We start from the raw sequence: 27,435 nt of genomic DNA, 5'->3' as shown, positions 1-27,435 counted from the left end.
TGACATTGACTACGTACTCGCTCTTAAAATATTCACCTGGTTTTCATTGTGCCATTTTAGTCAACTCCTCCATAGTTTTTGCAGTTTCCCCTGCTCTGCTTATCTTTGAATTGCTTGGGTTTTCTAGGTTCTGCTTGAGGCCCATGTCTCAAACTGGGTGGGTAGTCTCTCATATTTCCACAGCTCTAGCTCTCATCTGCATGTCTCCCAAATATTTATCATTAGACCAGATTTCCAGAGCATTGTTATCTGAGTCTCTTTTAGACATCGTCTAATTCTTAACTCTTCTTACCTCCCCAATCTGTTCTGCGTTTGCTGTCTTGAAACATGACACCACCCAAGTTATATTTTGATATTATCCTTGATATCTTTTCCGAATATCCCTCATTCAGTATGCCACCAACTTTTTCCTCTCCTTCTTTGATTGGTACCCTGTCCATGCTAAGTTCCTGTCACTTGGTTCATACCCTCCTCTTACTGGATCACTGTAGGGCCTCCTAATTGTTTTGCTTGTATCCTGACCTGTCCCAACTTAGACTTCTTTTCCGCATGGTGCTGCCTAAAATGCGGATTCAGTTGCTCCTCTTCTGCGAGTTTCACTGTTGCATACGTCCAGTTTAAATACTTGATCACTGTCTCGGCTGGGCCCTGGGTACCACGCACAGCCTTCCTTCCTATCCCTAGTCAGCTGCATTTGCCATCCCCACAGCAGCTCTTCAGTACATCTCTTCAGTGTCTCTCAGTTACTGTGAAGATAAAATCTAAACTCTTTAACCTAGTTTTGAATGCTGTTTATGATTTGACTGTTACCTCATTGCTTGCCACCCTAAACTTGTTTTTATAAATTGTGAAAAAGGATGAGGTCCTTGAGGGCATTGACATTACTTTTAAGACCAAGGCATGTGATCTGTTAGTTTCTGTGGTGCTTTTTTTTGCCAGGCATATTACAGCAGGCAAGGAAGAGCCTTGAATAAATCTTCATACCTTCTACCTTCTCAAGGCCTGGATTCTAGGGGTTTTGATTTTGTGTTTCTTTCAGGCAGGGGTTTTGTCAAGGATTATTTGAGATATTTGTCAAAAAATATTTCTGATGAGGGTCAGAATCCAAGCATTGTCAGACTCTTAGCTCTGGCATACAATTAAGTGCTTTTGCTTTGGAAATTAAAAAGGCCAGGTAAAAGAATGTTTCCTTGAAGAAAAATCAGTGAACTAACTCCTTGCTGGATATGGCACAGCTCTCTACCCACTTGCCCACACACACTTACTGGATTGGCTAAAGCCAAAAAGACTGACCACATCAAGTGTTGGTGAAGATGTGGAGGGGGGTGCACGTCTCACTGCTGCTGGTGGGAATGTAAGATGATACATCCTCTTTGGAAAACAATCTGACAGTTTATTAAAAAGTTAAAGATGGCCCTACCATAACTTTATCCAAAAGAGACGTTGTGAAATGGTAGTATTAGCATCAGAACCTGTCTAGTTTTAGGGGGGATAATGCCAGTCAAGATCAGCTCAAGGCTGATCCCTATGAGGTGGAGGTCAGACATACCTTTATTCTCTAACCTTTTTACCAGTTCTGACACCACCCACCCTCCACCTTCTCTGCTGGGTTTGATAATTCATTGCAGTGGCCACCACAGAACTCACAGAGCGTACTTAGCAGTTACATGGTTTATTAAGAAAGTAATAGGGACACCTTGGGATCAGGATCAGCAGGCTACAACTGAAGATCAGGATCGAGAAGCATGTAGGTAAAGTCTGGAAGGCTCCCCAAAGTGGAGAGTACATCCTTACCTTCTTCAGTGCAGGACAGCCCTCCCAGCTTCTCTTGGCAATTAGGCAGGCCCTTCTCTGCTTTGCATGCTCCCTTTCAGCTGTGCAGGCCCCCTGTCTCTGCCCCCTGAGGACAGACCCCTGTCTCTGCCCCCTGAGGACAGGCCTCTCTGCCTTCAGCCTCCCTGCTGTCAGCCCCTCCACTGCTAACGGACCCAGCTCATAGTCAGCGTAGCAGTTTTGTTTGGCTCTCTCAGCTGCATTGTTATCAGCAGGTTTCTGCCATCACCACTGACAACCGCAGAGCCCCTTCCAGGCCTGTTGCCACCAGCTCTTCAGTGTTAACAACTGTTGACCCACCTATGTTACAACTCTTAGAGGAGGCTCTTTGCTTCTCTCTGCTTCTTTCTTCCTCTTGCCTTTTTTCCGTTTTGCATCTTCTTTCTTCTCTATCCACAAACCTCTGTGGGGCTGGCTGCATATATAAGCAAACTCTTGGTCAATTTCAAGGCATGGCCCTCCCACCAAGGCCACAAACTGACCAGTACCCTCTCAGTAGGCCATAGTTGTTTATTTGCATAGTCTATAATCACATCATTTGCATAGTATGTTGAGCCATCCCTGCATGGTACACACCAGTCACAGGGCAGGCTGCAGTCCAGGGCCAGACAAAAAGTATCAAACCATCAAGTTGGTCACAGCTTATCCAGGAAATGTCAGTCAGCCTGGACAAAAGAAACAAACCCTCTGGGGTGGAAAACTAGGGCAAAGGTAACTCCTCAGGGCTTAGGGAAAAAATCTGTCAAGCAGTTATTTCCAGAGAACCAGGCAAAAGGTCACATAAAGGAACTAATTTCACCATAGACTTCATATGCATAAAGGGGAGTGGGTTGATCTGATCCCACAGTAACAGCTGTTTTGAATCTTGTGCCTGTATTGTGTTGCGAGTGGCATAGGTACCCTGGAAACATGCCTTGACTTTGATTTCATGCTTGGAGAGGTTGACTTCTGCTTCTTGGTATTCACCACAGCCTCAGTCAGGGATTTAGGCTGACTTGAAGGCTTGAGAGGAAACCACCTCTCAGTGACCTGTGTTTGCTCATTTGCTCGTCAGGGCAGAGGCGGAGCCAGCTACAGCCACTACTTATTGAGCATTTACACACATACATCATTTCAGTTTCACATCACAGCTGTTCTAATGTTTGGGTTCTCCTCATCCTTCAGATGAAAAAAACATCAGATTACGGCTCCTTCCCCAGCCTTCGTGCCCCCATAACTCTATGGCAAAGCTCTCTTATTACTCATTATCGAGGATCAAGAAGGGTGCGCTATGCCTCAGATTCCTTATCTTCCCAAGGCCAAGTTCAGAAAAGTATTGGTCTCTTCTGCCGTCCACTTTATCCACCTTTTCTTTCTCAACCTCTGCTCCCCTCTCTTTTAATGTTTGATATTTAAATATTGTGCGCTGGGTACTGCTCTGCTGAGCACTTTCTGTTATTTAATTATTGAACTCTCATAATAATGTTATAAGCATAACTAACTTGGTATTCCACCCAAGGTGCCAGTGAGAAAATGGAGGCTCAGAAAGGCTTAGTGTGTTTCCCAGAACACACAGCCACACACAGGAGGCATCAGAGCCAGGGTTTCAATCCAGGTTTATCTTAGGTTAGAGTGGGCTTAACCACAGCATCACTCTGCATCCATCGTGAAGGTTTGAAGATCAGGAATACATAAAAGAATCTTCATATGCTAGGATTTTGCAGAAGGGAACTTCTCTGTAACTTCATTATAACTTGTCTATAGCTCTTGCTATACCAGCTGTCTTAGTTATCTAGTGCTGCTATAACAGAAATACCACAAGTGAATGGCTTTAACAAATTTATTCTCTCACAGTTTAGGAGAAAGTCCAAATTCAGGGTGCCAGCTGTAGGCAAAGGCTTTCTCTATCTCTCGGCTCTTGGGAAGGTCCTTGTCTCCTTTCAACATCTGTGGGCTCAGCACCCCTTAGGAATCTACAGGTGTCTTGGCTTCAGTCTTCCCTTGGGTCTGTCTAGGAGGTTCTCAGCGCAGGGACCCCAGGTCTAAAAGACATGCTCTGTTTCTGGCTCTTCTTTCTTGGTGGTACTGAGGTCCCACTCTCTCCGAGGTCTTGCTTCTCTCTCCTTTTATCTCTTGTAAGATAAAAAGTGATGCAGGCCACACCGCAGGGGAAATGCCCCTTACATCAGATCAGGGCTGTGACCTGAGAAAGCATGTTATATCCCACCCTAATCCCCTTACAACTATGATGGGCTGATCACCTCAGATTACATCATGGGGAATGATTACACCATTACATAACTGCCGAACCACTGAGAATCACGGCCCAGTCAAGCTGACATATATTTTGGGGGGACACAATTCAATCCATGACACCAGAGTTCCAGTATGTGGCAAGAAATTATTTTAGCTACATACTAAGAAGGAGGTAGACAGGCAATAAGGAAGGAGTAGTATCACCTGTGGTAACATACGGAGGTGCGTCCAGACGTTAATAGCAGTTGAGATCGGTATCCCATGTGGTACAGAGTTTCCCAAGTGCTAGCCCTAAGCCTTGGTATCAGAGAGGAGGAGTTTTGCTGCTACTGTAAATAGTAAGAACTCTGGTATTCAGTCATACTGTAACGCTCTCTGATGGGCCTGGGTGACTAGGTCTCAGTGTTGGATGAATATCAGTATTGGATGTATATCTGTTCACTATACTCTCTGGTTCTAGTGTACCTTCAGTGATCCTGCCTTGGTGAATCTTGTTGGATTGCTGTAGGAGAAAGGGGAAGAGCTCTTGGAAGCCTTTTCTTGGGAAGAAAACTACAAGGTCATGAGGGTTCCTTTTTTTTTTTTTTTTTCTCTCTCTCAGTACTGAGCATGCTCCATAAACCGCTGGGAAATGTCCTGGGAAAACCCCCCTTGAGCTTCCTGCCTCTGGACCCCCTTGGGGCTGACTTGATGGACAAGTTTCCAGCACCCTCAGTGAGAGGATCCCGTCTGGACACCCGGCCCATCCTGGACTCCCGTTCTAGCAGCCCCTCTGACTCAGACACCAGTGGCTTCAGCTCTGGATCAGATCATCTCTCAGATTTGATTGTATGTAACTTGTCTGTGGGGCTTGCCTGTGTGTGTCCAAGAGGAAGGAGGGTGCACTGTTTGCTTTGGAGCTTGGAGTGGGAATGCATATCTGCTGGGAGGTGGGATGATGGGAGGAGTGGAGGCCGTTGTGGTCATCTGTAGAGCTTTTCATGCTCAACAGAATCAGGGATTCTTTGTATACGCATTGAGCAGTTAACTTCAGAACTGAGCTAAGGGCTCTCCTTTCACTAGTTACTCTGAGAACTGTTGGAAAACAGTTAATTTCAAAAGTAAATATGGAAGTCCTGGCAATTTTCCTTTTTTTACCTACATGGGTATTTGCTGTAACCTTAAAACTATCATTTATGTACCTTTCTATTTGATATATGATACTTGTAAATGATAATTTTAAAAATCACATGATGAGTAAGTAGCAGGGCCAGAGTTTTAATCCAGATCTGATTGACTTTAGCTCCTCTGTTCTTTCTACTGACCCATGCCAACTCTCAGTCTGGGGCCATGATGAACCTGTGAAGTATTGGCTTAAAGTTCATTTATGCATCTCATGTTCTTATCTATAGCCCTGTATGACATATGGTGTGGTGGTGTTAGCAAATGGATTAGAATGGGTGTGGGGAAGGGGGGATAGTAGAAGTAAATATATGTGGGATTGGCAGTAAGAAATCATCCTAAAATAAAATGTAATTTCAGATGTCTTCTCTGCCTGACTTCTCTATTACCATTCCTCTCAGCTGAATGTTTAATGAAAAAATGGCCTGATTTCCCACCCTTTTCTCTTCTATATCCAGGACTGAGAACAGTGGTTGTGATTATAGTTTCCCATTCATAGCATGACCTTTTAGGGCCCACTTGTCATCTCTCCTCAGCTGATCCTAGAATGTGAAGGCTGGCATTGGTGTTCCCACTGTCCATTGGTTTTGCTGTTCAGATTGCATTTCTAGAAAAGTAACCACAAGCAGGTCCCTTTATTTTTTCTGGACTGTAAAATGGGGCCAGATGAGGTGCTTCTAGTTCTGATCCTGTCACTTTAGGTGGGGCTCAGTCTTGGAAATACAGCTGTAACGAACTCCAGTATTTTGGTATTTTGTATAAAGAACTTTCTCAGAACCTCCCCCAAAATGGGATAGATGGGGAAAAGGATAAGAACAGATAACTGACAGAATAGGTAATAGAGGAAGTATATGAACTTAAAGAAAATATTCTGTTGACTAATTAGTTTATTTTTTGATAATGTCTCATTTTTGAGCCAATTAAATAGCAGAGTTTAAAGCCTTGACACAAGCGTGTAGTGGAACTTGTATTCTCATACATTTTTTATAGGAACAGAATCCTCATAGAAAGCATTTTGGCATTGTACTTTTAGGAGTCTGACCAAAGAAAACACAAAATACAAAGAAACTGTGCCTTAAAATTGTTATTCATAATCCTGAAATCTTGGAAAGTACCTAAATGTTTACCAGGAGGGGAATGGGTCAGTGGAATGTAGCTTGTTCCCTAAATATAGTATCATAAACACATTAAAAGTGGCTGTGAAGATATCTGGAAACCCTGGTGGCATAGTGGTTAAGTGCTACGGCTGCTAACCAAAAGGTCAGCAATTCAAATCCACCAGGTACTCTTTGGAAACCCTATGGCGCAGTTCTACTCTGTCCTGTAGGGTTGCTATGAGTCAGAATCAACTCGACAGCAACAGGTTTGAGTTTTTTTTTTTTTTAATGAAGATATCTTGGCAATATGAAAAAATCTGGAGAGTGAAGGAAAATTTGTTTCAATTATAGGTACAATTAATCTTAAAAATCTATAGGAAGAAAGTCTAAAAGGAAATATATTATGCTAAATGTATGATAGCATGAGGAAAGTATTTCATTTTTTCTGTAGTGTGATTATTATTATTATATCAAAACTGTCCTTTGAAAACTTACATTTTCCTTTTTCCTCCCTTAGTCAAGCCTTCGCATTTCCCCTCCTCTGCCCTTCCTGTCTCTGACGGGGGGTGGTCCCAGAGACCCTTTAAAGATGGGGGTCGGATCCCGGATGGACCAAGAGCAAGCTGCTCTCACTGCAGTCACACCCTCCCCAACCAGTACATCAAAGAGATGGCCTGGAGCTTCTGTGTGGCCATCCTGGGACCTTCTTGAAGCTCCCAAAGACCCCTTCAGCATAGAAAGAGAGGCAAGGCTGCACCGGCAAGCTGCAGGTGAGTGTGGCTTTGGGCAAGCATGGGGCCTGAAGCTTCATTCTGGATGCAGAGAAGAAGTGACCTTAGCTCACACACTGGTGAATTGTCCAGAGGGAGGAGTTGGTTGCATGGTGAAGTCTCCAGATATGCAATGAATGGTCTGTTCTGTGGTGTAAGTGATGTTGGAGGCGAACTCAGAGACTTCTTTGAGGCTGAGTGCAAAGGAAAGAGGTAGATAATCTGGTGTGCAGGAATGTACCCATGAGGGGTTCAATCCAGCTCTCACTTGTGTTCTTCTGAGAAGACAGGCTATGTGCTGTTACTACATTGGCTTTTAGTTCTTTCGCAGGTGAGTATCTGCAAAAGAAACTCTGAGGTTGATGCCCAGAATTTTGTCTACTTTCCCACTTTCTACTTCAAAGACATATGAGACACAGCCCATGCTGGTGCTTTCTTCCCCAAGGCTGTCTGACTGGTATACTCAGGAATGCACTGGGAGGTGGGTGGTCCATTTGTTAACCTCTAAGATAAGGGAAGGAGTCCCTTTGTGGCACAAATGGTCAAGGGCTCAACTACTAGCTGAAAAGCTGGTGGTTCAGACACTCCCAGAGATGCCTCGGAAGACAGGCGTGGCGATCAGTTTCCCAAAAGCACAGCCTTGAAAACCTCACAGAGCAGTTCTGTTCTGCAACCATGAGTTGGAATCAACTTAACAGTAACTAACAACAACAAGGTGTAAGAGATGCCCCCAAATGTCCCGTCATTTTTAAAGTTATCTTAAACACTTACATTTCTGTTTTTCATCTTATGCCAGTACTTGGAAGTAAATGAGTTCCGTAAGTCTTTATCTGCTGTAGCTTCAAGGAGACTGTCACCCCTATTTTGAGGTTTTGGAGTTGATGACTAAGTGAATGTTTGGTTTCTTCATTCCATTTGTTTTCCATAGGCTTCAGTATATCTGTCTTTCTCCTCTCAGAATTGGACCTGGTCTCCTTCACCCCTGATAGTGCAGCCGCCCTGTTCACCTAATGATTTTGACAGCTCATCTTTATACTGCCTCTAGTGCCATTGTTGTCCTAAGAAACATTACCGTGCTTTTGGATGAGGCCATTATATCGACTCTGAGTTTGTTTGCAAAATATTGCAGATGGTACCCAGTGTCTTGCTGTAGCAACACAATGGGCTTCTGCCTTTTAGGGACTGGCTTTCCAGATCCTTGTCCTGAATGAGAATGATAGTTCATTTCACTGCCTGTCTGCCTCAGTGCTAAAGGAGGAGGGTAGAATGGGCAGGGACTAGGCAGTCCCCGTTAAGGTCAGTCTCCGATCTGAAGAGGCCCAGGCTGAGGGGGGCGGGGTGGGGTTAAAGACTGATAGAAGGCTGAAATGGTCACAAGAACAGAGAGGCCCCTATAAATTATTAGGGGCAGGCCAAACAGGAAATAGTTCCTGTACTCTACAGCAAAGAGGAGAAAGCATTTAGAACTTGTTTTCTTAACATGACGCTTGAGTCAGAGTTCAAGAAACTTCACAGTGGGCTTGGACAAACTTGTGTTTGGCATTAAATAGGAAACTGAGGGATCGGGGAAAATCCATTATTTTACAAATTTGACATCAAGGAAGACGCAGTTTCTGTTCAGGTACCGTAAGGACAGCTCTGGCAGTGATGGGCCATGGTTCTGACTTGGGGAACAGTTGTGACATTCTCGTTGTCGTGGGTTGCTGTCGTGGTTTTATTGGCAGTATCCAAACTTCAGTGATTGGTGAGTTCAGAGCCAAAACAGGGAAACAGTGGAATGTCTTTCATTCAAGTCGTTGGGGAGAAGGTCCATTTGGACCAGTAAAGGATTAGCCTATAGGACACTATATACCAAATTGCTCTGATCATTTTCAAATAATTATAGGTTTAAATTAATTAGTATTATAAGCATAGCTAGGTAAAACTGCTATGTGGTTTGCTTATCAGTTAGGATAGTGTTTGGAAATACATTGGGGTGTCATAATTTTAAACCTAAACGTCTGGTTTGATATTCCTCTCAATTTCAGTGGGGACAGAATTAGTGAATTAGGATTATCACACTTGGCTGATTGGATTGATGAGACATGTTTTTTTTTTGCCTTACAGAGTAGTCAGATGTTCTCCCAGGCAGCTGGGTTAGGATTGTGGCCAGTTTTTCCTGTATAGGTTCACCCAAGGGGTAGTGACTATTGATTCTCTGGCTCCTCTTTCTCTCTTTGTCTTCTACCAAAGCTGTGAATGAAGCCACTTGTACCTGGAGCGGCCAGCTTCCTCCCCAGAACTACAAGAACCCCATCTACTCTTGCAAGGTGTTCCTAGGAGGTGTTCCCTGGGATATTACAGAAGGTGAGATGCCTCTGAGACTCGTCCTACAAGAGTTGAAGTTGGAGCCTGTCTTTCAGGAGCAAGAAACTTGGACACGAGGCCAGAGGCTGGACCTCTCTGCCTGAGAACAGGCTGTTAGAGGAGCGGCAGAGGGGAGAGGTGCACTTCATAGACTCCGCAGTGCTTCCGTGTCGGGTGCTTGTGCTTGTCTCCTGAGACCAAGAGCCAGTTCGGAGTTGTTTGTCAAGGGGGATGAGCCTGGGTTGGGGGCAGTGGTGAGAACACGGTGATCCTGTGCTTGTACCCAGGGCTTCAAACTGGTTTGTTCTGGTTCAAACCCTTGCTGAGAATTTTCCTTTCCACCCCAGATATATTGGACTGAATCTGAATCTACAGTTTAACGAGATCCCCAGGTGATTCTTAGGTATAATAAATTTTGAGAACCGTCGCTCTCCTAGTAGTTCTAAGAATTGGTCCCTAACCAGCAGTATTAGCCTTGCTTGGGACTTGTTAGAAATGCACCTGGAACAACCTGGCTCGAGGCCCTACTTGTACCTTTCCTGGGTGAGGAAGGTGCCTCAGCTTCTATTCTTTTCTGTCTCTTTGCAGCTGGATTGGTTAACACCTTCCGTGTTTTTGGCTCTTTGAGTGTGGAGTGGCCTGGTAAGGATGGCAAGCACCCCCGGTGTCCTCCCAAAGGTAATATGCCTAAAGGTAATACAGACATGGTAGGAACTTTTTTTTCCCCTCCCTAGTACATAATTGCACTGAGGGGTGCTGGGATGTCACAGCTGCATGCTGGTAACATGGTATGGGCACTCCAGGGCACAGACCCTTCAGCTGTCTATACTTTCAATTCAACCTAGCACACCCCTCTTTCTTCTGAGCTAATGTTCTGTCTGTTCAAACTTACACTGCAGTGGGAGCTGCCTCTAAAACCCCTACCTTGTGCACTTCCTTCCAGACCTGAACCCTGGCAGGCAGCTCCTTTCCTCTTAAAATGAGGCATTTTGGAAAGCTTTCCCTTGCCTGCCTTCCCTGCTTAGTTAAGTTGTTGCCTGACCTCATTTTGAGATCCCTTTGGAGTTGTCAGGAATGAGGACCAAACATCTGATTTCTCACTGGTCTGAAATGAGATCCCTTCCCTGAAGAAAGGAACGTAGGTGCTATTTTCACTCTGCCCCATCTTCACTAACAATGTTTCCATGAACTGAACCAATGGTTTAACTAGGCTTTTAGAGCAGTACCTCCATACCCTGGCAGACTGGCCATAGACCTGCCAGTCCTCTTGCCACTAGAAAAGGAAGCCCGGCTCTGCTGACCTGAGCATAAACATGCTCTCGTCCTGGGAGAGAGAGTTGTATGGTAACAGTGGGATCCTCTGTCCCAGCTTGCCAGTCTTTTTCCTTACGAGGGCGGGGGATGTCGCGCTTCTCCCTCCCTTGGCCTGAGCATCTGACATAGAAAGTGCTTCCATTCAACAAGACTTTTCAGGAGTAGGACAAAAATGAATCTTATGCACAAAGCCCCTTCTCTAGTGGAAACTCTGCTTCAGAGCCAAGGCTGAAGAAAAACTATGTGAGAGAACGTTAATGCGATTTCTCCTCTTGTTGGGAATAGGCTATGTGTATCTGGTCTTTGAACTAGAGAAGTCTGTCCGGGCCTTGCTTCAGGCATGTTCTCATGACCCGCTGAGCCCAGATGGCCTGAGTGAATATTATTTCAAGATGTCCAGCCGAAGGATGCGCTGCAAGGAGGTGAGTTAGTGCTGATCCTCTCTGTGCTGGGTAATTGGCATATGGGGCACCGGACTTCCTGGGGTGGGTGGATACACAGGCTGCGGATGACAAGTATTCCTGCTGAGACAAGAAGGCTGTTCTTACTGCCCCACAATACAGATAAAATCCTCGTAATTACAACAACAACAAAATTAACCTTTGGGTCTCTGGTGGTGTGTGTGTGCTCCTGCCCATGGAGATCAGATTATCTTCCAGCCCTTACTCTGCTCTTGTAGCCAATGCTTCTCTCCCAAACCTCTTGGCTTATAGGTGAAATTAAAAGCAACAACTTTCTCCGCCTGCACTTAACTGATAGAATCTATAGCTGTTTCTCCCTAGCCCCGCCCTCAGGCTGTGCCTTCTGACCTCCCAGCCTGTGGCAGGTAAATTCCCCTTTAACATACACCCACCCATGGATCACTTATTCACTCCCACTCAGGGCTTTACAGTGATGTGTTTTTCTCCATGCGATTCTCTCTCGTTACACCTTTCCTGGTGTCAGCCTTGACAACATGAGTCTTTAGCATGGAGTTTTCTCACCTGAAGCCCTCACTGCAGCTTCCTGGGCCCTGTCCCACACTTACTGAATCAGTTTGGGTGGAGCTCAGGAATCTCCACTTGAACCAAGCTCCACAAGTGAGTCTAGTGGACCACGTTTAAGAACCACCCTGTCAAAGGACATTTGGAGCTCAGGAATCAGTCTTGTGTTTTTTTTTTTTTAATCTGATTCCAGAGGGCATCACTTGTGTGACACTGGACCAGATATTGGTCCACTTCTTACCCATAAAATGGGCAGTTAAAATTGGGATGGTCACATTGGATTTAAAATAAATAATCCACATAACAAAGCTAGCTCTTTGATTTATAGAGTTTCTTGGTGTTAGGTCCCTGTCTTAGTGGAAGGGAGGGGTAAGTTCATCTCCTGGCTGCCCTTGGTGATCCACAACTTCCCCATCTTCTCGCCTTTCTTACAGTGTGGAGCTCATGCAGTTATTCCATCTTATTCTGTTCTGGGACTTAGTTAGCACGCTCTTCTTTCTTTGTGCCCTGCTTTCCCAATGAAACATTGCCATATCTCTACCCGAGACCCCTTCACCCTTCTCAGTGCCCCTGCTGACACCTTCCTGTCTCCCATTCACTCCTCAGCACCTTGCAGTGACTTAATTCATTGCTTCTCCTACCTCTCTATTTCTTTGTCTTCTCCCCCACCCACCACCACCACCAGTGTAGTCAATACTTGACTCCTTCCTCAGTTCTCATTTCAGATAAATTACTTACTTGCGTGGCTCTGTTCTTGCCTTCAGACCCTGATTCACCTCTGTAGCCTTAAAGCCTACCTGATCCTCTTCCTGTGGGACTCTCCTTTGACATGCCCTGTAATCCCAAACTCTTCTGTGTAGTTTTTCATCTTCCAGTCAGATTGGCTCCCCTGGTAACGTCTGCCAGGCCTTCTCATCCCAAGGTCATCTAGGCTGAAAGCCCAGCAGCCCTGATCCTTCCGTCATTTACCCACCACGCTTAAGCAGTCTGAGTTGGCAGGCTCTGCACTTGAAGTATCTCTTTGGTCTTGGCTTGTTCTGTGCCCAGTGACACTAGTCTTATCTAGGCCTTAATCTCCTGTCCTCCAAACTACTCCCTTTCCCTGCTTGCTGGTTTCTGCCTCAGAACTCTTCCTGCTTCAAGACATTTAAAAAAAATCTTCACATATTAATCTTCCAAACATTCACTGGTCATCTGTCAGCTCACATGGTTGTGGAGTCTTTTGCCTGCTGTGCCCAGATTTTGTTCCAGGCTCAGGGGAATCAGAGCAAAGGACATGGCCAAACCCTGCCTTAGTGGTCCTCAGCTCTGGAAGACTTGAGTGATTTCCTGTGCATGACTTTCCATCCTACATCTCTCTAGTTACTTCCCACTGCTCTTGGCCCAAGCCCTGAAATGCCTAGATTGGGCTCATAACCATATCATACAAATACTGTAAGCATCCCTACCCCTCTGTCCTTCAAGCTCTTGTTCTTTAATTTCTCTTGAATCCTTCCTCTCCCAAGGACTCCAGATATTGTTCTCTGTTTATCATTGTCCAAGGTCCTTTGTCAGAACCACACAGTTCAAGTTTGGGACAGAGGGTTAGGCTCCTGGGTATGACGTTTGGTACTTTTTTGCTTGCTCCCCAAGATGAGTGAGTGCTCTTGTACCATTTACTTTCACTATTCTGGACACATGGACCCTCAGTAAAGTTTACTTCTAACTGTGGGTTGGGGTGAGGGTGGCTCACGGAATGTCTGTGTCTGAGACAGGTGGTAACCTCTTCTTTCCCCCTCTAAGGGCTCAGTAGCCCCAGCTTTAGTATCTCCAGAGCATGTGCCTTGCCACACAAGAGCCTCTCTGTGGCAGGGCTGATGCACCTTTGGGTGGCTTTCAGGTGCAGGTGATCCCCTGGGTCCTGGCTGACAGCAACTTTGTCCGGAGCCCGTCTCAGAGGCTTGACCCCAGCAGGACAGTGTTTGTCGGCGCTCTGCATGGGATGCTCAATGCTGAGGCCCTGGCAGCCATCTTGAATGACCTATTTGGTGGAGTGGTGTATGCTGGGATTGACACAGATAAGCACAAGTATCCCATTGGTAAGTGTCCCATTTCTGTGTTGGAAGGCTTGGGTGGCCCCTGAGATACAGACCAGGATTGTGATACTTCCCATGGGAGTAGGGAGAGAGGACTGACCTAGGTTTGCAGATCAGCATATACTAGCAGCATAACCTTTTTCCTGGACAAGTCACCAGCCATGGCCCTTCTGCACTCCTAACCCCTACCCACCCTCGTGTGCCCCCTCAAAAAAGTGATAGGAGATAAGATAGGCAGGAACTTTGGCTGGAAGCCCCAAGTTCACAGCCAGATCACTTTGGGTCAGACAACAGGTTATTTATATATTTCATTAAAAGGCCAGGACTTCCCTGAACTTGCCTGGTTTGCTTTATTAAAAGTTTTTGAAAAGCTTTGGTCTTGTCTTAGTTTCAGAGACCCGGTTAGGCTGCTGGAGGGCTCTGAATGGCTCAAGTGACAGCTTACAGTCATGGCCATTGCTGCCCAAGCTTAGCAGGGTCCATGGGCCTGACCACTGGGTTTTGATCAGGGCTTCTTCCTGACCTGGGCAGCTGTACTGACTCTAAGAAAGGAAATCAATTTCCTAGTCATGGCAAAATAACAGCGGTGCGGTTTGGCGGTGGAGCAGAACCTGTGCTTTCTGATCAAGACACAGCTAACCCACCTCCCCAGAGCTTTGTCTGCCCACCCACACTGAATCTGGCCAGGAAGGAGCGCCGTGTGCTCATTGGTGCCGCACCGCAGATTGAGAACAGGGACTTCAGAGGCTGCAGGGGCGGAGGCGGCACTTGGCAGGATGGAGCTTTTTCTGGCTCTCCGGCTAGGTTGCCGAGTACCTCCAGGCCAGGAGGGGTTTGACTGCTGGGCCTACCCTTGCAGAGAGATGTTCAGTCTGCATTCTGGTTTCCATTCCAAACCTCTGAATCCTTTTAACCTTATCCGTGCATCTGCCTACACTTAACCATCATCCATTGCCGTCGAGTTGATTTCGACTCATAGTGACCCTATAGGACAGAGTAGAACTGCCCCATAAGGTTTCCGAGGAGTGCCTGGTGGCCTTTTGGTTAGCAGCCATAGCTGTTAACCACTAAGAAACCAGGGTTTCTTTCCATGCCTACACTAGAGGAGTCATATTATTAACATTAATTTTACTGTTTTTTTTTTTTTTTAACCTTAATGTGGCTACTAGAAAATTTAAAATAACATAAGTAGCTCACATTATATTTCTATTGGGCATCACTGGTCTAGAAACAGGTTTTCCTGCATGTTGCCAAGTAGCGTTTTGGGAGAGAATTTGGGTGGAAGGTAACTTGTGTCTGTTGCTCCTAGGGTCTGGTCGTGTGACTTTTAACAACCAACGCAGTTACCTGAAAGCAGTCAGTGCAGCTTTTGTGGAGATCAAAACCACCAAGTTTACCAAGAAGGTGAGTGGGCTGAGCTATGCCCTTACTCTGGGGGTACCTGGGAGGGGCCTGGACCAGTGACTACCCACAGCAGGCCTGAGACTAAAGCTCAGGCCTGTGCTGGGTGTGCTCAAGGGAGTGAGCTGAGCTGCTGGGAATTAACATGAGTTAGGGTTTAGGAGTGGGCCTGGTCAGAATAGGCTCAGGAGGGAAGGTAGCTGGGACTACTGAGCTTCCTCAGTATGTGGGGTGCCTTCCATCACTATGGGCTTCGTCTGGCATTACTAGGTAGCCTGCCTTCCCATTCCCCAGCCATTACCCACATGCTCTGAGTACTTAGCTATTGCTAAGTGATAGAGGGTGAGGTACAGTTTGTTGAGAGGACCAAATAGTAAAATGTGTGGTTGTCCACATCCCAGAGGCAGACAGCTTGGCTCTGCATGGCTGTGAGTCCGTCCTCTGGGATCCCAGTTGTACCCTTGTTCCATAGTCCTCTCTAGGCCTCCTTTAAAATGGGCCAGCATCCTGCGTTCCTATTATGTGGCCCAGGAATGTGCTCCTCCCTTCTAGCCCTCTGACCTCCTTGAGAGAAGATCGACCTCCTCATTCTCCTGGTTTGCTTTTACGCAGGTTCAGATTGACCCCTACCTAGAAGACTCTCTGTGTCACGTCTGCAGTTCTCAGCCTGGTCCTTTCTTCTGTCGAGACCAGGTGAGTCCTCCTGGGCAGATGGAACGTCTGGGACGTCTCTGCCCTCAGTTAGAAATTGTCATGCCGAGTTTGTTGTATTGAAGGTTGGAGTTGGAGGCAGCAGTATCATTTGCTGATGGTCAGACCAAGGACACACTATAAATAGCTTGACCCAAAACTCTTAGGAAGGCTTGTTGAATTGAGTCAATACTTAAGCCTACTGCTTAGGCCTGCCTCCTCCTTGCCTGGGATGTTGCTATGCAGTGTGGCATCATGGTTGAATAGGTGGTTTTTGTAGATGATAGAAACTTGGGTGGGTTTCTGCGGCTTTAACTCTGATGCCCACTAGACTGATTTTTTCCTGCCCAAGGACCCTCTTCTTTACCTCTGAACCTCTGGATTGTTGTGATAAGTTATGCCTGGACATTACCTACAGCTGTCAGAAACAGCAGAAAGCACCTTCTGAGTGGCAGAGCAGGGATCTAGGTGTGTCTAGGCATTGCTTCTCAGACTAACGTATATAAAAATCCCCTGAGGATCTTGTTTAAATGCGGACTCTCATTCCACGGGTCTGGGTTGGGGCCTGAGAGTCTGTGTTCCTAAGGAGTCTCCAGGTGACACTGAGGTTGCTAAGCTGTATCACATTTTGACAGTAGAGTGTTAACAGAAGCTTGAGGCCTCTGGAGACACTCAGTCAATCCATGCTTAGTTTTTTGCAGTGGTGCTATTGCTTAGGTTTGGAGTCTCTGGGTAGATAGTAGTTAAATGAGACTCCAAAGTAAGGGCCTGAAGTAAGGTCTGGATTGCTGAGTAAACGTGAGAACAAACATCCTCTCTGGTCAGTCGGTCTGTGGCAGGCTTTGGGGGTTAGTATCTTACAGCTGATTCCCACTTTCAGATAGTTCCTTGCTGAGGCTGCAGGAGATGGGACTGAGACTGGGGTACATACCTGGTCACCTCTCCTCAGTCTGAAGAGCGAACGCATGTTGCCTAGCATTAGGCTCTATGGTCAGTGTCTTTAAAAGTTCTCCCTGTCAGCAGCCGTGTGATACAGCCGGTCTGTAGGCAGTGAGAAAGGGAGGCCAGAGCAGAAAGAGCAGCTGTGGTGGTAAGAGGCAATGAAGAGGCTGGCACAGTCTCTGTACACAGTAGGAGCTCAACATGCTTGACTAAGTCAGGGCATCCACAGAAACACAGATGATGGATTTGCCGTGGTTGGTCAGTCCTCTGTGTTAGAGGTGAAAGACCCCCCAGAAACCATCTCTTCTAACCCCGCAGAGGCCATTGGGAGTTCCCCGCTTCCCCTACAAGCACAGCAAATGGCTCATGCAGCAGCGCCTCTGGCTGGTGCTGACACAGGCATGTCATCTCCCTTTTTCTCCCCCAACCCAGGTCTGCTTCAAGTACTTCTGCCGGAGCTGCTGGCACTGGCGGCACAGCATGGAGGGCCTGCGCCACCACGGCCCACTGATGCGGAACCAGAAGAACCGAGACTCCAGCTAGAAGAGCTGGCCCTGCCCGGTGGCGCCCAAGGCTGGCACGTCAGGCAGCAGCCTGCACCACCTCGCCACTGGTGGCCAGGGAGCTGGCTTCCCGAGGACAAGGGAAAATTGTAGTCACCTTTGCACTTGCTGAATCTGTCTTTGTTTCTGCACTAATTAATGCACAATGAGTTTTGTCCGGTTTTGTTTTCAGGGGTTATGCCAGGGCTAGGACCGTCTGGCTCACCCTCCAAGCAACTCTGCAGTTTTCCCAGATTTTAGTTCCTCATTTTGCCGATGAAAAGCAAAAAAAGAACTACGTGTCCAGAAGGTGTTGACACGGATGCCTACATCTAGGTTTATTTATTAAAAGCGCTTTTTTACATTCCTTGCAATACTGATGGTGATGACGCACAGGTCTCATTGGTTTCATTCTTGCAGTTGCCATACAGTGCCTTTCCATTTATTTAACCCCCACCTGAACGGCATAAACTGAGTGTTCAGCTGGTGTTTTTTACTGTAAACAACAAGGAGACTTTGCTCTTCATTTAAACCAAAATCATATTTCATATTTTACGCTCGAGGGTTTTTACCGGTTCCTTTTTACACTCCTTAAAACAGTTTTTAAGTCGTTTGGAACAAGAGATTTTTTTCTTTCCTGGCAGCTTTTAACATTATAGCAAATTTGTGTCTGGGGGACTGCTGTTCACTGTTTCTCACAGTTGCAAATCAAGGCATTTGCAACCAAGGGGAAAAAAAAAATAGATTTTTTTGTTTATTTGAAACTGGGCCAGATAAACCGTGTTTGAATGGCTGCTGTATATAGTTTTAGATGGTTTACTGCACCTTCTTAAGTTGCACTATGTCGGTGGGGGGGGGAGGGAGGGTTGATAGAAGTTTTTAATCACAAAGTCACAGGACATTTTTCTTTTTGTAACTGAGCTAAAAAGGGCTGCATTTTGGTGGGGGCAGATGAAGGCTCACAGGAGCCCTTTCTCCTAGAGGGGGCAAGTTACCTTTCCCGTATCATTTGAGAAATGTATGAAACAACAGTTGCAGTCGACTGAAATGCTACTGGAATTTGAAAACTTGACTTTTCTTTTTTTTTTAAATTACTTGCCCCTCTTCGGGAAGCTGTGTGCCAAAGAACCAGTGTCATAACCCCCCCTTCTCCTCCCTCCTGCTGAACTGATGTTGCATTGTTGCATATCCCAGCTACTCTGTGGGTTTTGTGAAGCTGTGTGTGAAGTCTCTACCTCATTGTAGTATATGCAGGCAAGACTGCACTCTCCTACAGATGTGTGGAGTAAGCTGTGGTGTAGTTTTTTTGGCACATAATAAACACGTTGCAGCAGAGTTCTGGTCTTGTCTCTGTGTCTGAGGTGTGGGGGCAGTGGGGCAGTAAGATTCTAGAGTAAGAACTCTTGATTCCTTGGGTTTTCTATGGTGGGATTCCACCCCAGGATGGTGTTGGGGGTCATTTTGGAGACGTGCCCTTGTGAGTGAGTACTTCTGGGGTCACTTCTGTGGTCAGATGTGCTTTGTAGATGCCTCTCTAGTAGATGGGTGCTTCTAGCCCGAGTGTAAAAAGCCCTTTCTTAAGCTTCTTGGGTTCTTCTCACAGCTTCCAGACGCACCTTGAAGGGTGCTGGAGGTGCAGCTGCTGAAGCTTCGGCAGGAGCCAGAGCTGCTGTAAGCCTTGGCCTGTTTCGTCTTGCTTGGGAGGGTTCTCATCTTCTTGGACTCATCTGTGCTGACCCAGCTCCATTCTGAGAGGGAGCAATTTATTTTTCACTGTTTTTCTTCAGAGAGCCCATCACCTGGATGCTTTCTCACAGGCTCCCTGGGCTTTGTGAGAGGGTCTGCTGATGATTTTTTTAGGTTCGGGTGGGCCTGGGCTAATCCTTTGGAAGACTCCAATTTCATTTGAGGTGGAGGGAACCCTACATACAGGAGCATCCTCTTTGGATGCAAAAGCTGAGGGTGGGGAGTCCCCTCAGCCAAGAATGAGGGGCCTAACCCCTTCCTTGCGGCCTGGCAGGAGCTTGATCTGAAGTCCCTGGGTAAATTAAGTTCCTGCAACTCTCAGGGTAATCTGACCCTACCCTTTGGCCTCCTCTTAACTCTCCTGTCCCATAAAGTTCTCTCTTTTCTCCTCCCTCTCTCGTCCGGTGCTACTTTCAGGGAGAGGGCTTCCTATCCTGCAGCCTCCCCCAGTTGTTTGAAAGAGTCTGGCTGGGGTGATCAGGAGGTGAGTTGAGGGATGAGGCACAACTCTTAACTCTTACCCACCTGACCAGCCCAGCCTTTCCTTATTCTAGGTCTCCCTTCAGGCCAGGACCAGAGTTGGGGGTGGAGGGCAGGGCCTTCCCTAGGCTGGTGAGGACCTGATTTGAGGGGTGAGTATGGCAGGAAGTCTGGGGACAGTTGTGGGTGGAGAAGTCATCCTCACTTGTTGGAAACTCTACAGGTGAACTGGGCCCTTCATTTATCCACATAAATATTTGGATGCTATGTGCTAGGCTATAGGGTCGCTAAGAGTCGGAACCGACTCGATGACGAGTTCGGCAACGGGAACGAGTTCAAGGCACTGGGGATTAGCTAAACAAAACGGCCCTTACTCCCATGGAGCTCACCTCTACTAGGGAAAACTAAGACAAGTCACGTGAACAGGCTAAGCACTATTAGAGCACAGTAAAAGGACAGTGACGGAGCCATGGTGTTCTTTTATACAAGTTGGAAGGAAAGCCCCTTTGCTAAGGTGACATTTGAGCAAAGACCCAGAAGAAATCAGCCTCTCCCAGTTGCATGCCAGTACAGACATGTCTCTGACCCCACGGACTGAGTGGGCGCCCTGGAAGGGGCGCCATCCCCTACCTCACCTTCCCACAGTCCCGGATCGCCTTTCTTCGCCTCCTCAAGGACTCTAAAGCCTCTTCCCCGTCCTCAGTTTGTGCGGAACCCAGCGTGTGCAAAAGAGCTAAACCCCTCCCTCTTCAAAGCACACACTATCCGGCGATGGGGCCACAGAAACCAGGGCGCCGGAAGTCGGCCCCAGGGAACCCTTCCGGGGGGCGGGGAACGGAAGTGGAGGAGCCCCGCTTCCCGGGGGTGGGACATATCCACCCCGCCTGCCGGAGGAGCGCGGCAAGGGCCGACAGATGGTGCGTCGCCTACCGCCTACACTGCCGCCCCGCTCCGCCAGGGGCCGCTGTGGCTTTCTCGAGTTGGCTCAGCGCATCCCCAAGTTAGGCGGAAGCGGCCCTCTGGCCTGTGCTTTATAGGCCTCTCTTGTGCTTTCTATTTCCTCTTTTACCGGGGACCCGCCAACATGGTAGGTGTTTTGGCCGGAGGCCGCCGTCACTGCAATCGTTCTCCATCCGCTGCATTCCACGGCCTGCAGCCCGCTGGGAGAGGCTCTGGACTGGGTGGGCGTGGGGCCCGACCAGGCTCGCGCCTCAGAGCTGGCCGCTGGCTTCCACAGGGATCCCCGCGCTCTGGGCATCGCCCGGCCCGTCCTCTCCTCTCCCGGACCCGGTCCCTCCCACCCGGCGGACCCGGGTCCCTCCCACCCGGCGCGCTGTGCTCTGCCCAGGAGGGGTGCGCCGGCTCACGAGTGACCCTGTCCTCTCCACCCGCAGGGCCGCGTTCGCACCAAAACCGTGAAGAAGGCGGCCCGGGTCATTATTGAGAAGTACTACACGCGCCTGGGCAACGACTTCCACACCAACAAGCGCGTGTGCGAGGAGATCGCCATTATTCCCAGCAAGAAGCTCCGCAACAAGATAGCCGGGTGAGTTGGATCGGCACTCGGCCTCCTGGGCCTGGAAGAAGAGGGAGAGTCGGGCCCCCCCCGGGTGGGTTGGCACCTGCCGTCCTCCGGCTCCGGAGGAGGCTGCGTCCGGGGGTTTTCGTTGGCACCAGTCGGCCTGATGGCTCCGGAGGCGAGCGTTGGAGCTCTGCGTTTGCGGAGTTTCTTGTTGACATCGGTTTTACTGGAGGTTATACTTCGTCGGAGTTAGCCACAGTCACATCCCTTGCCTTCCAGCCTCGTTGCTGTTAGGTGTCATTTTTAGTGTGTTTCTGCGTTGACTGGGATTTTGACAAGCTGCCACTACTGCCCGAAATAGTTCTGTAAGAATGTAGTTTAGCAGATTAAAATTAAGTGTACAGTGAAGGCCAGCGTGACTAAATGCTGCGTTATGTGAACATGAACTCGGGAAAAAGTGAAGGCTGAGAGGGTCATGTAACGTTTTAGGGGGGAGGGTTTGATGGTTTTGAAGAGTTCAAATAGAGAGGGTGTGAGAAAGTAAAGGATAGACAACAGTAAGTGGAGCAGTGGGTGCAGAAGTTCTGTGTCTCTAGTGGTTCCGGATTACTGAGGCCCTCAGGATAGTGAACCCTCTGTCACTGGAAGAGAACTAAGACTGCTAGTTATAGACCCACATCTCGATGTGTGTGCTCACTGTTACTGGACATTTACACTCTGTAGCTATGTTACACATCTGATGAAGCGGATTCAGAGAGGCCCTGTGAGAGGTATCTCCATCAAGCTGCAGGAGGAGGAGAGAGAAAGGAGGGATAACTATGTTCCTGAGGTAAGCTTTCTGAGTCTTTAACCATGCTCATCCTGAAATGCTAAAGCAGGTTCCTAAGAACATTTGAGGCACCTGACTTCCAAAGGAACCTCACCTGAGTGTGAAAAGTACTTTATCCACACACCCCTTAACCAGCTATAGGTGCTCATAACCTGCTTACCTTACATACCTACATCAACCTTTGTTCTGCCCTGATGGGATCATTTAAGCCCAATACATCTTTTAAATGAGAGCCATTAATGATGTTTGTTTGGTGACTACTGTCGTATTTCCTGGTTAGATTATTTACCCCTAACATGGTATTCATGAAGTATAAACCCAGTCTTGAGGTTTTCTTGAATACCAATTAATAATGAGGGGGCACAAAGGTAAATCCAGAAGGACAGGTCCTTGGGGCCCGTGTCACTAATGGACTGCTCGCCTTGAGGAGCCCTGTTATGATCCCTCCCCTCAGACGGCTCTTTTGGTATACACCCTGAAGAACCTGGGAGAAGCAGGGGAGGTGAGAGAGAGTTCATTGATTGATGTTGTGAGCTTGCCTCGTTCCTTCTAGGTCTCAGCCCTGGATCAGGAGATCATTGAAGTAGATCCTGACACTAAGGAAATGCTGAAGCTCTTGGTAAGTTTGCTGGATTCCTAAAGTAAGACCTCCCTGGCCAAGAACCTCCAGTAGCTTTCCACTCCCCAGTAATAACAGCTAATGCTTATTTGGTCCTTCATGTGTACCAGCTATCCTTCTTAGAACTTTACCTGTATTGTTTAATCCTCACTACACCCTGTGAGGTACATCCAATTATTTTCATTTTACAGTTGAAGAAACAGTAAATTCGAAGTCATAGGGCTAGTAAATGGCAGAGTTCAGAATCCTGTCTACAATTTCATCTGCTAAACTATGCCGTCTTCAAAATGGGGGTCACTGGTTACTGAAGGTTGTGTGCAATCAGACTGCTCTCCACGAGGTCATAATCTCCTAATTTCCAAACCCAGTGATCTCTTCCGTAACTTCCAGGATACCCCTTCTCTCTTGGTCCCTTTCTTCTTTTCTTGATTCCATCTCTGGCTCCTCATCACATTTGTCTCCTTAGTTCCAACCTGGCTCTTATTTCATTCTGCTTGTTTTCCCTTTGTATATCTATATGCAGACTACTCAGAAGGTGATCCACCCTTCTGGCCTGACCGGGGTCTCATTTTTAAACTGCTTAATTTACCTTAATCCTTTTACATAGTCTGGTGAAAGTAGCGGAGCCCTGGTGGTGCAGTGGTTAAAGGGCTTGGCTGCTAACCAAAAGGTTGGCAGTTCGAATCCACCAGCTGCTCTTTGGAAACCATGTGGTTCTACTGTAGGGTCACTATGAGTTGGAATCGAGGGTAACAGGTTTTTTTGTTTTTTGTGAAAGCAGCGTGGGCTTCTGTTTTAGTTTTCTAGTGCTGCTGTAACAGAAATACAACTATGTTAACTTATTTTCTCACAGTTCAGGAGGCTAGAAGTCTGAGTTCGGGGTGCCGGCTCTAGGGGAAGGCTTTCTGTCTGTTAGCTTATCTATCTTATCTCTTGCTAGGTTGTGTTTTTCTCTTTTACAACTCAAGAGAAATTGATTCAAGGTACACCTTGCGCTAATCCTGCTTCCTTAATGTAACAGACAACCCACTGCCAATGGGATAACCACAGGCATAGAAGCTAGGATTTATAACACATTTTGGGGAAGGAGGGGACACAATTCAATCCAGAACGTTCCACGTTTGGCCCCCAAAATCATGTCCTTGCAAAACACGTTTACCCCATCACATCATCCCAAAAGTCTTAAATCAACCCTGAGTCCAAAATCTCTTCTGAATCATCTAAATCAAATAAGGGTGAGACTTTAGGCATATTCCATCCTGGGACAAAATTCCTCTTCATCTGTGAACATGTGAGATCCAGACTACAAATTATGTGTTTCCAGAGTATAATAGAACAGGCACAAGGTAGTTAGGTATTTCCGTTACAAATAGGAGAAATTAGAAGGAAAAAAGGGATAATGGGCACTAAGCAAGTCCAAAACAAAGCAGAACAATTGACGTTGATCTCAAGGCTTGAAAATAGTCCTCTGTTCTCTGGAACCATCTGGCCAATGGCCCCGCCGTCTGGATTCTGGGTAAAGGTCCCCGGGCTTCCACGCCACCTTCCAGGCCCTCTGGGATGACAACTCAGTTCCCTTGGTGGCCCCGTTTTCCTAGTTGACCCCACCTCCTTGGCTCCCTCCCATCCCCTGCAGGCCCCGTTCTTCTTCCCCTTGGACTGAAAAGCCCACCTCAGCTTTGGGTGATGGCCCCATCCTCCTGGCACACTTTAACAGCAACCCTACAGTTCAGAACAAACTTGGAAAGATCTGACTCTGACACCTAGGAGGCTGTGGTCGAGAAGGCACTGCTTTCTGTACTCCTTCCAGCAGTTCTGCTGATCTCGGAGCTGGTCCAGGGACGGTCCTTTTCTTTTCTTGGAGGACAACAGACGTAGCTCCTTTGGCCTACGTCCTGCTTGTAGAATAGCGTTCTTTCTTTCTTTGTCCCCTTCAGTCTAAGCTGATGGGTTTTCTGCTGTGGTAGTTGGTGAGATCCATCAGTCACAGGTTTAATCTCTTTAACAAAAGATTGGGTACCCACATCCTTGGTAACATTTTAGGACAAGTGTCCTTAGCTTCTACAACAGAATTTTCCAAATTTTAGTTCTGTTTTCATTTTGCACAGTTAATTTTTAAGTCCATCACTTTTCTCTCGCAGTTTACTGTAAGCAGCAAGGAGACACCACGTGGCCCTTTAAGATCTTGCTTAGAAATCTCAGCCAGATACAAGTTCTACCTTCCACAAAATATTTAAATGTAATTCAGACAAGTTCTTTGCCACCGCATAAGGAGCATCACTCTCCCTCCATTGTCCAGTCACATGCTCATCATTTTGTTTTAAATCCTTACCAGCAGCCCATTTACTGTCATGTGCTGGCAGTGTTCTGTTGGTGCCTGATGTGTTCTCTGAGGTGATAGAGACGTTCTCTAGCTCTCCTCACTTCCTTCTGAGCCCTCACCAGAATCATCTTTGACATCTGTGATTCTGCCAACAGCCTCTTCGAGGCAATCTAGGCTTTTGCTATTAGGCACCTTCAAACTCTTCTAGCCTCCACACCATTACCCAGTTCCAAAACTGCTTCCACATTTTAGGTATCTATTTCAGTACCAAAATCTGTCCTAGTTATCTAGTGCTGCTATAACAGAAATACAAGTGGATGGTTTTAACAAATTTATTTTCTCACAGTTCAGGAGCCTAGAAGTCCAAATTCATGGTGCTGGCTCTAGGGGAAAGCTTTCTCTGTCAGCTGCTGTTTCCTGGTTCCTTGGAGATCTCCACGTGGCTTGGCATCTGTTTCTCCTGTTAGCTTGGGTTTTTTCTTTATATCTCAAAATAGATTGACTCACACTAATCGTGCCTCATTAACATAATAAGGACGGTTTATTGCCAGATGAGATAAACAAGAGAACAGAACAAAATGAACTCCTGTGTACCCACTACCTAGCTTCAGAAAAAATCACCAGTACAGCTGAAGTCTGCTCTGGGTCGTTTCCTCCTGAAATAACCACAGCCCTAAATGAAACTTTTTAGTTCCAACTGTAAAACGGCTTTTTGAGGATCATGTGGAACATGAAGTACCAGCTATATGGTGGCCCTCAGGGTTTGTCCACCCACAGAGACTGCTCTTGCATAAGATCAGGTTCTGATCTTTTTCTTCCACCACCCTGCATGGTGGCACTGCCCCTTCACAAATGCTCGCTGGATTATTGATGCCTTAGGCTGGTGCCGGGGAAGGAATTGGCACTGTGTATCCCTGGGGCAAGGAGCCTTGGTGCAATGGTTAAGCACTCAGCTGTTAATGAACTGGTTGATGGTTTGAACCCACCAGCAGCGTCATAGGAGAAAAAGATGCGCAATCTGCTCCAGGAAACATTACAACCCAGAAAACCCCATGGGCAGTTCTGTCACACAAAGTTGTTATGAGTCGGGCATACAACATCTGTGGGGCCATGATTCTCAAAGGGACAGATTTTGTCCCCCAGGGAACATTGAAGCTATGTCTAGGTGCATTTTGGTTGTCACAACTGGAGGATACTGATTGTCATCTAGTGGGTAAAGGCCAGGGATGCTGCCAGACATCACATATCCTACAATGCAGGGGACAGCCCCCAGGACAGTTAGCCAACCCAAATTGTCAGTAGTGCCAAGGTTGAGAAACCCTGCTGTAAAGTGATTCAGAGAGGTTGGGGGAAAACCAAGGAAGACAAGCATGACCTGCTCTAGAGTAATCCAAAGGAGTGGGGACACCAAGGAGGAAAACAGCATGATCTTGTGGCACCAGATGGCCTGAACCACACAAGTGAAGGATGTATGACTGCGTAAGAGGGTACGGAGGGCAGTTCAGGGTCAGTGAACCCAAACCCACTGCCATCAAGTCATTTCTGACTTACAGCGACTCTGTAGTACAGTAGAACTACCTCTTAACGGTTTCCAAGGCCGTAATCTTTGCAGAATCAGATTGCCACATCTTTCCCCTGTGGAGCAGCTGGTGGGCTCAAACCACAGACCTTTCAGTTAGCAGCCAAGTGCTTAACTAAATGGCAGACTGGGCAAAAGTCAGACAGCTTTCTTCCCAGAGCTTCTGTTTAAGCAGGTTTGTGTTAAAGACCACTCTGAGAAAGTGGAGGCACTGATGATTACAGGCTCCTGTAATAGCTGACTGGGGTGACGAAGCCTTTACATCTAGACTGGACCCCTCATGAGCGTCATTGCTCTGGTTTGGGGCCTCTTGGGTTCCTGCTGGCGTTGCCGGGGCTTTGGCTGCAGGTCTCACAGGTAAAGCTGACATTGAACCCCTTTTGTTGTTCCAGGACTTTGGCAGCCTGTCCAACCTTCAGGTCACTCAGCCTACAGTTGGGATGAATTTCAAAACACCACGTGGAGCCGTTTGAGTCTTTCTGCTGTGCTGTAATATTTTCAATAAACTTGGGGACACCAACCTTGCCTGTGTCATCTGTGGGGTTTCATTTGGGTGGCGGGAGTTCTTTCTCATGATGACACTTCAGAGGTGACTGGCTTTCCTGGCCCTGTCTGGGATCTCGGGTCTACCTTACATGGTCTGTGGGAAGTGGGCTTAGCTGAATGTAGGCTCTAAAATGTAATCGGGGCAGGGGCCTGGCCCAGGTCACTGCCTGCCCACTGAGAATTGTCCTGGAGGTGTGTCAAATACACTGAGTGCAGGAATCTCCAAATACTGAAGTGTGAGCACCTCTAAGTAGCTTCTGGGTTTTGAAAGCTGTGTCCATACTGCAGGGTGTATTCCCAGAGAGCTGAGCCCAGGGCTCAGCCGGCTTGGAGTCAAAAAGCTGTATCACTGCTTTGCTGCCACCTTCACCCTGACTGGCTCTGGACACTAACCTTGGCCTT

The 27,435-nt window shown here is 47.2% G+C and overlaps 2 protein-coding genes across 3 annotated transcripts in view; both read left to right on the top strand.

Annotated features, from left to right (window-relative positions):
• Positions 1-18,905, top strand: part of CPEB1 (cytoplasmic polyadenylation element binding protein 1) — a 33,607-nt gene extending 14,702 nt beyond the window's left edge. Inside the window, exons 2-10 of one of the 2 annotated variants that reach the window (XM_023552991.2) lie at positions 4,670-4,896; positions 6,844-7,096; positions 9,329-9,442; positions 10,031-10,084; positions 11,042-11,178; positions 13,619-13,817; positions 15,124-15,218; positions 15,828-15,908; positions 17,280-18,905. In XM_023552991.2, the coding sequence (XP_023408759.1) occupies positions 4,670-4,896; positions 6,844-7,096; positions 9,329-9,442; positions 10,031-10,084; positions 11,042-11,178; positions 13,619-13,817; positions 15,124-15,218; positions 15,828-15,908; positions 17,280-17,390 (1,271 nt within the window). In that variant the 3' untranslated portion in view covers positions 17,391-18,905. Of the gene's footprint in view, positions 1-4,669; positions 4,897-6,843; positions 7,097-9,328; positions 9,443-10,030; positions 10,121-11,041; positions 11,179-13,618; positions 13,818-15,123; positions 15,219-15,827; positions 15,909-17,279 lie in introns of both variants that reach the window. The other variant, XM_010593798.3, reaches the window with a different exon arrangement.
• A 1,690-nt stretch (positions 18,906-20,595) lies between these two features.
• RPS17 (ribosomal protein S17) lies at positions 20,596-27,007 on the top strand. The gene is made up of 5 exons (XM_003413871.4): positions 20,596-20,702; positions 21,010-21,161; positions 21,861-21,966; positions 22,520-22,585; positions 26,880-27,007. The coding sequence occupies exons 1-5, from the start codon at positions 20,700-20,702 to the stop codon at positions 26,958-26,960; spliced, it is 408 nt and encodes a 135-aa protein (XP_003413919.1). The 5' UTR covers positions 20,596-20,699; the 3' UTR covers positions 26,961-27,007.
• The last annotated feature ends 428 nt before the right edge of the window (positions 27,008-27,435 follow it).

Source organism: Loxodonta africana, chromosome 13 (assembly GCF_030014295.1).
Source record: "Loxodonta africana isolate mLoxAfr1 chromosome 13, mLoxAfr1.hap2, whole genome shotgun sequence".
In the NCBI taxonomy this organism is placed as follows: Eukaryota; Metazoa; Chordata; class Mammalia; order Proboscidea; family Elephantidae; genus Loxodonta; species Loxodonta africana.
Note: the sequence above shows the minus strand (reverse complement) of the source record. Positions and strands in the feature narration are given on the sequence as shown.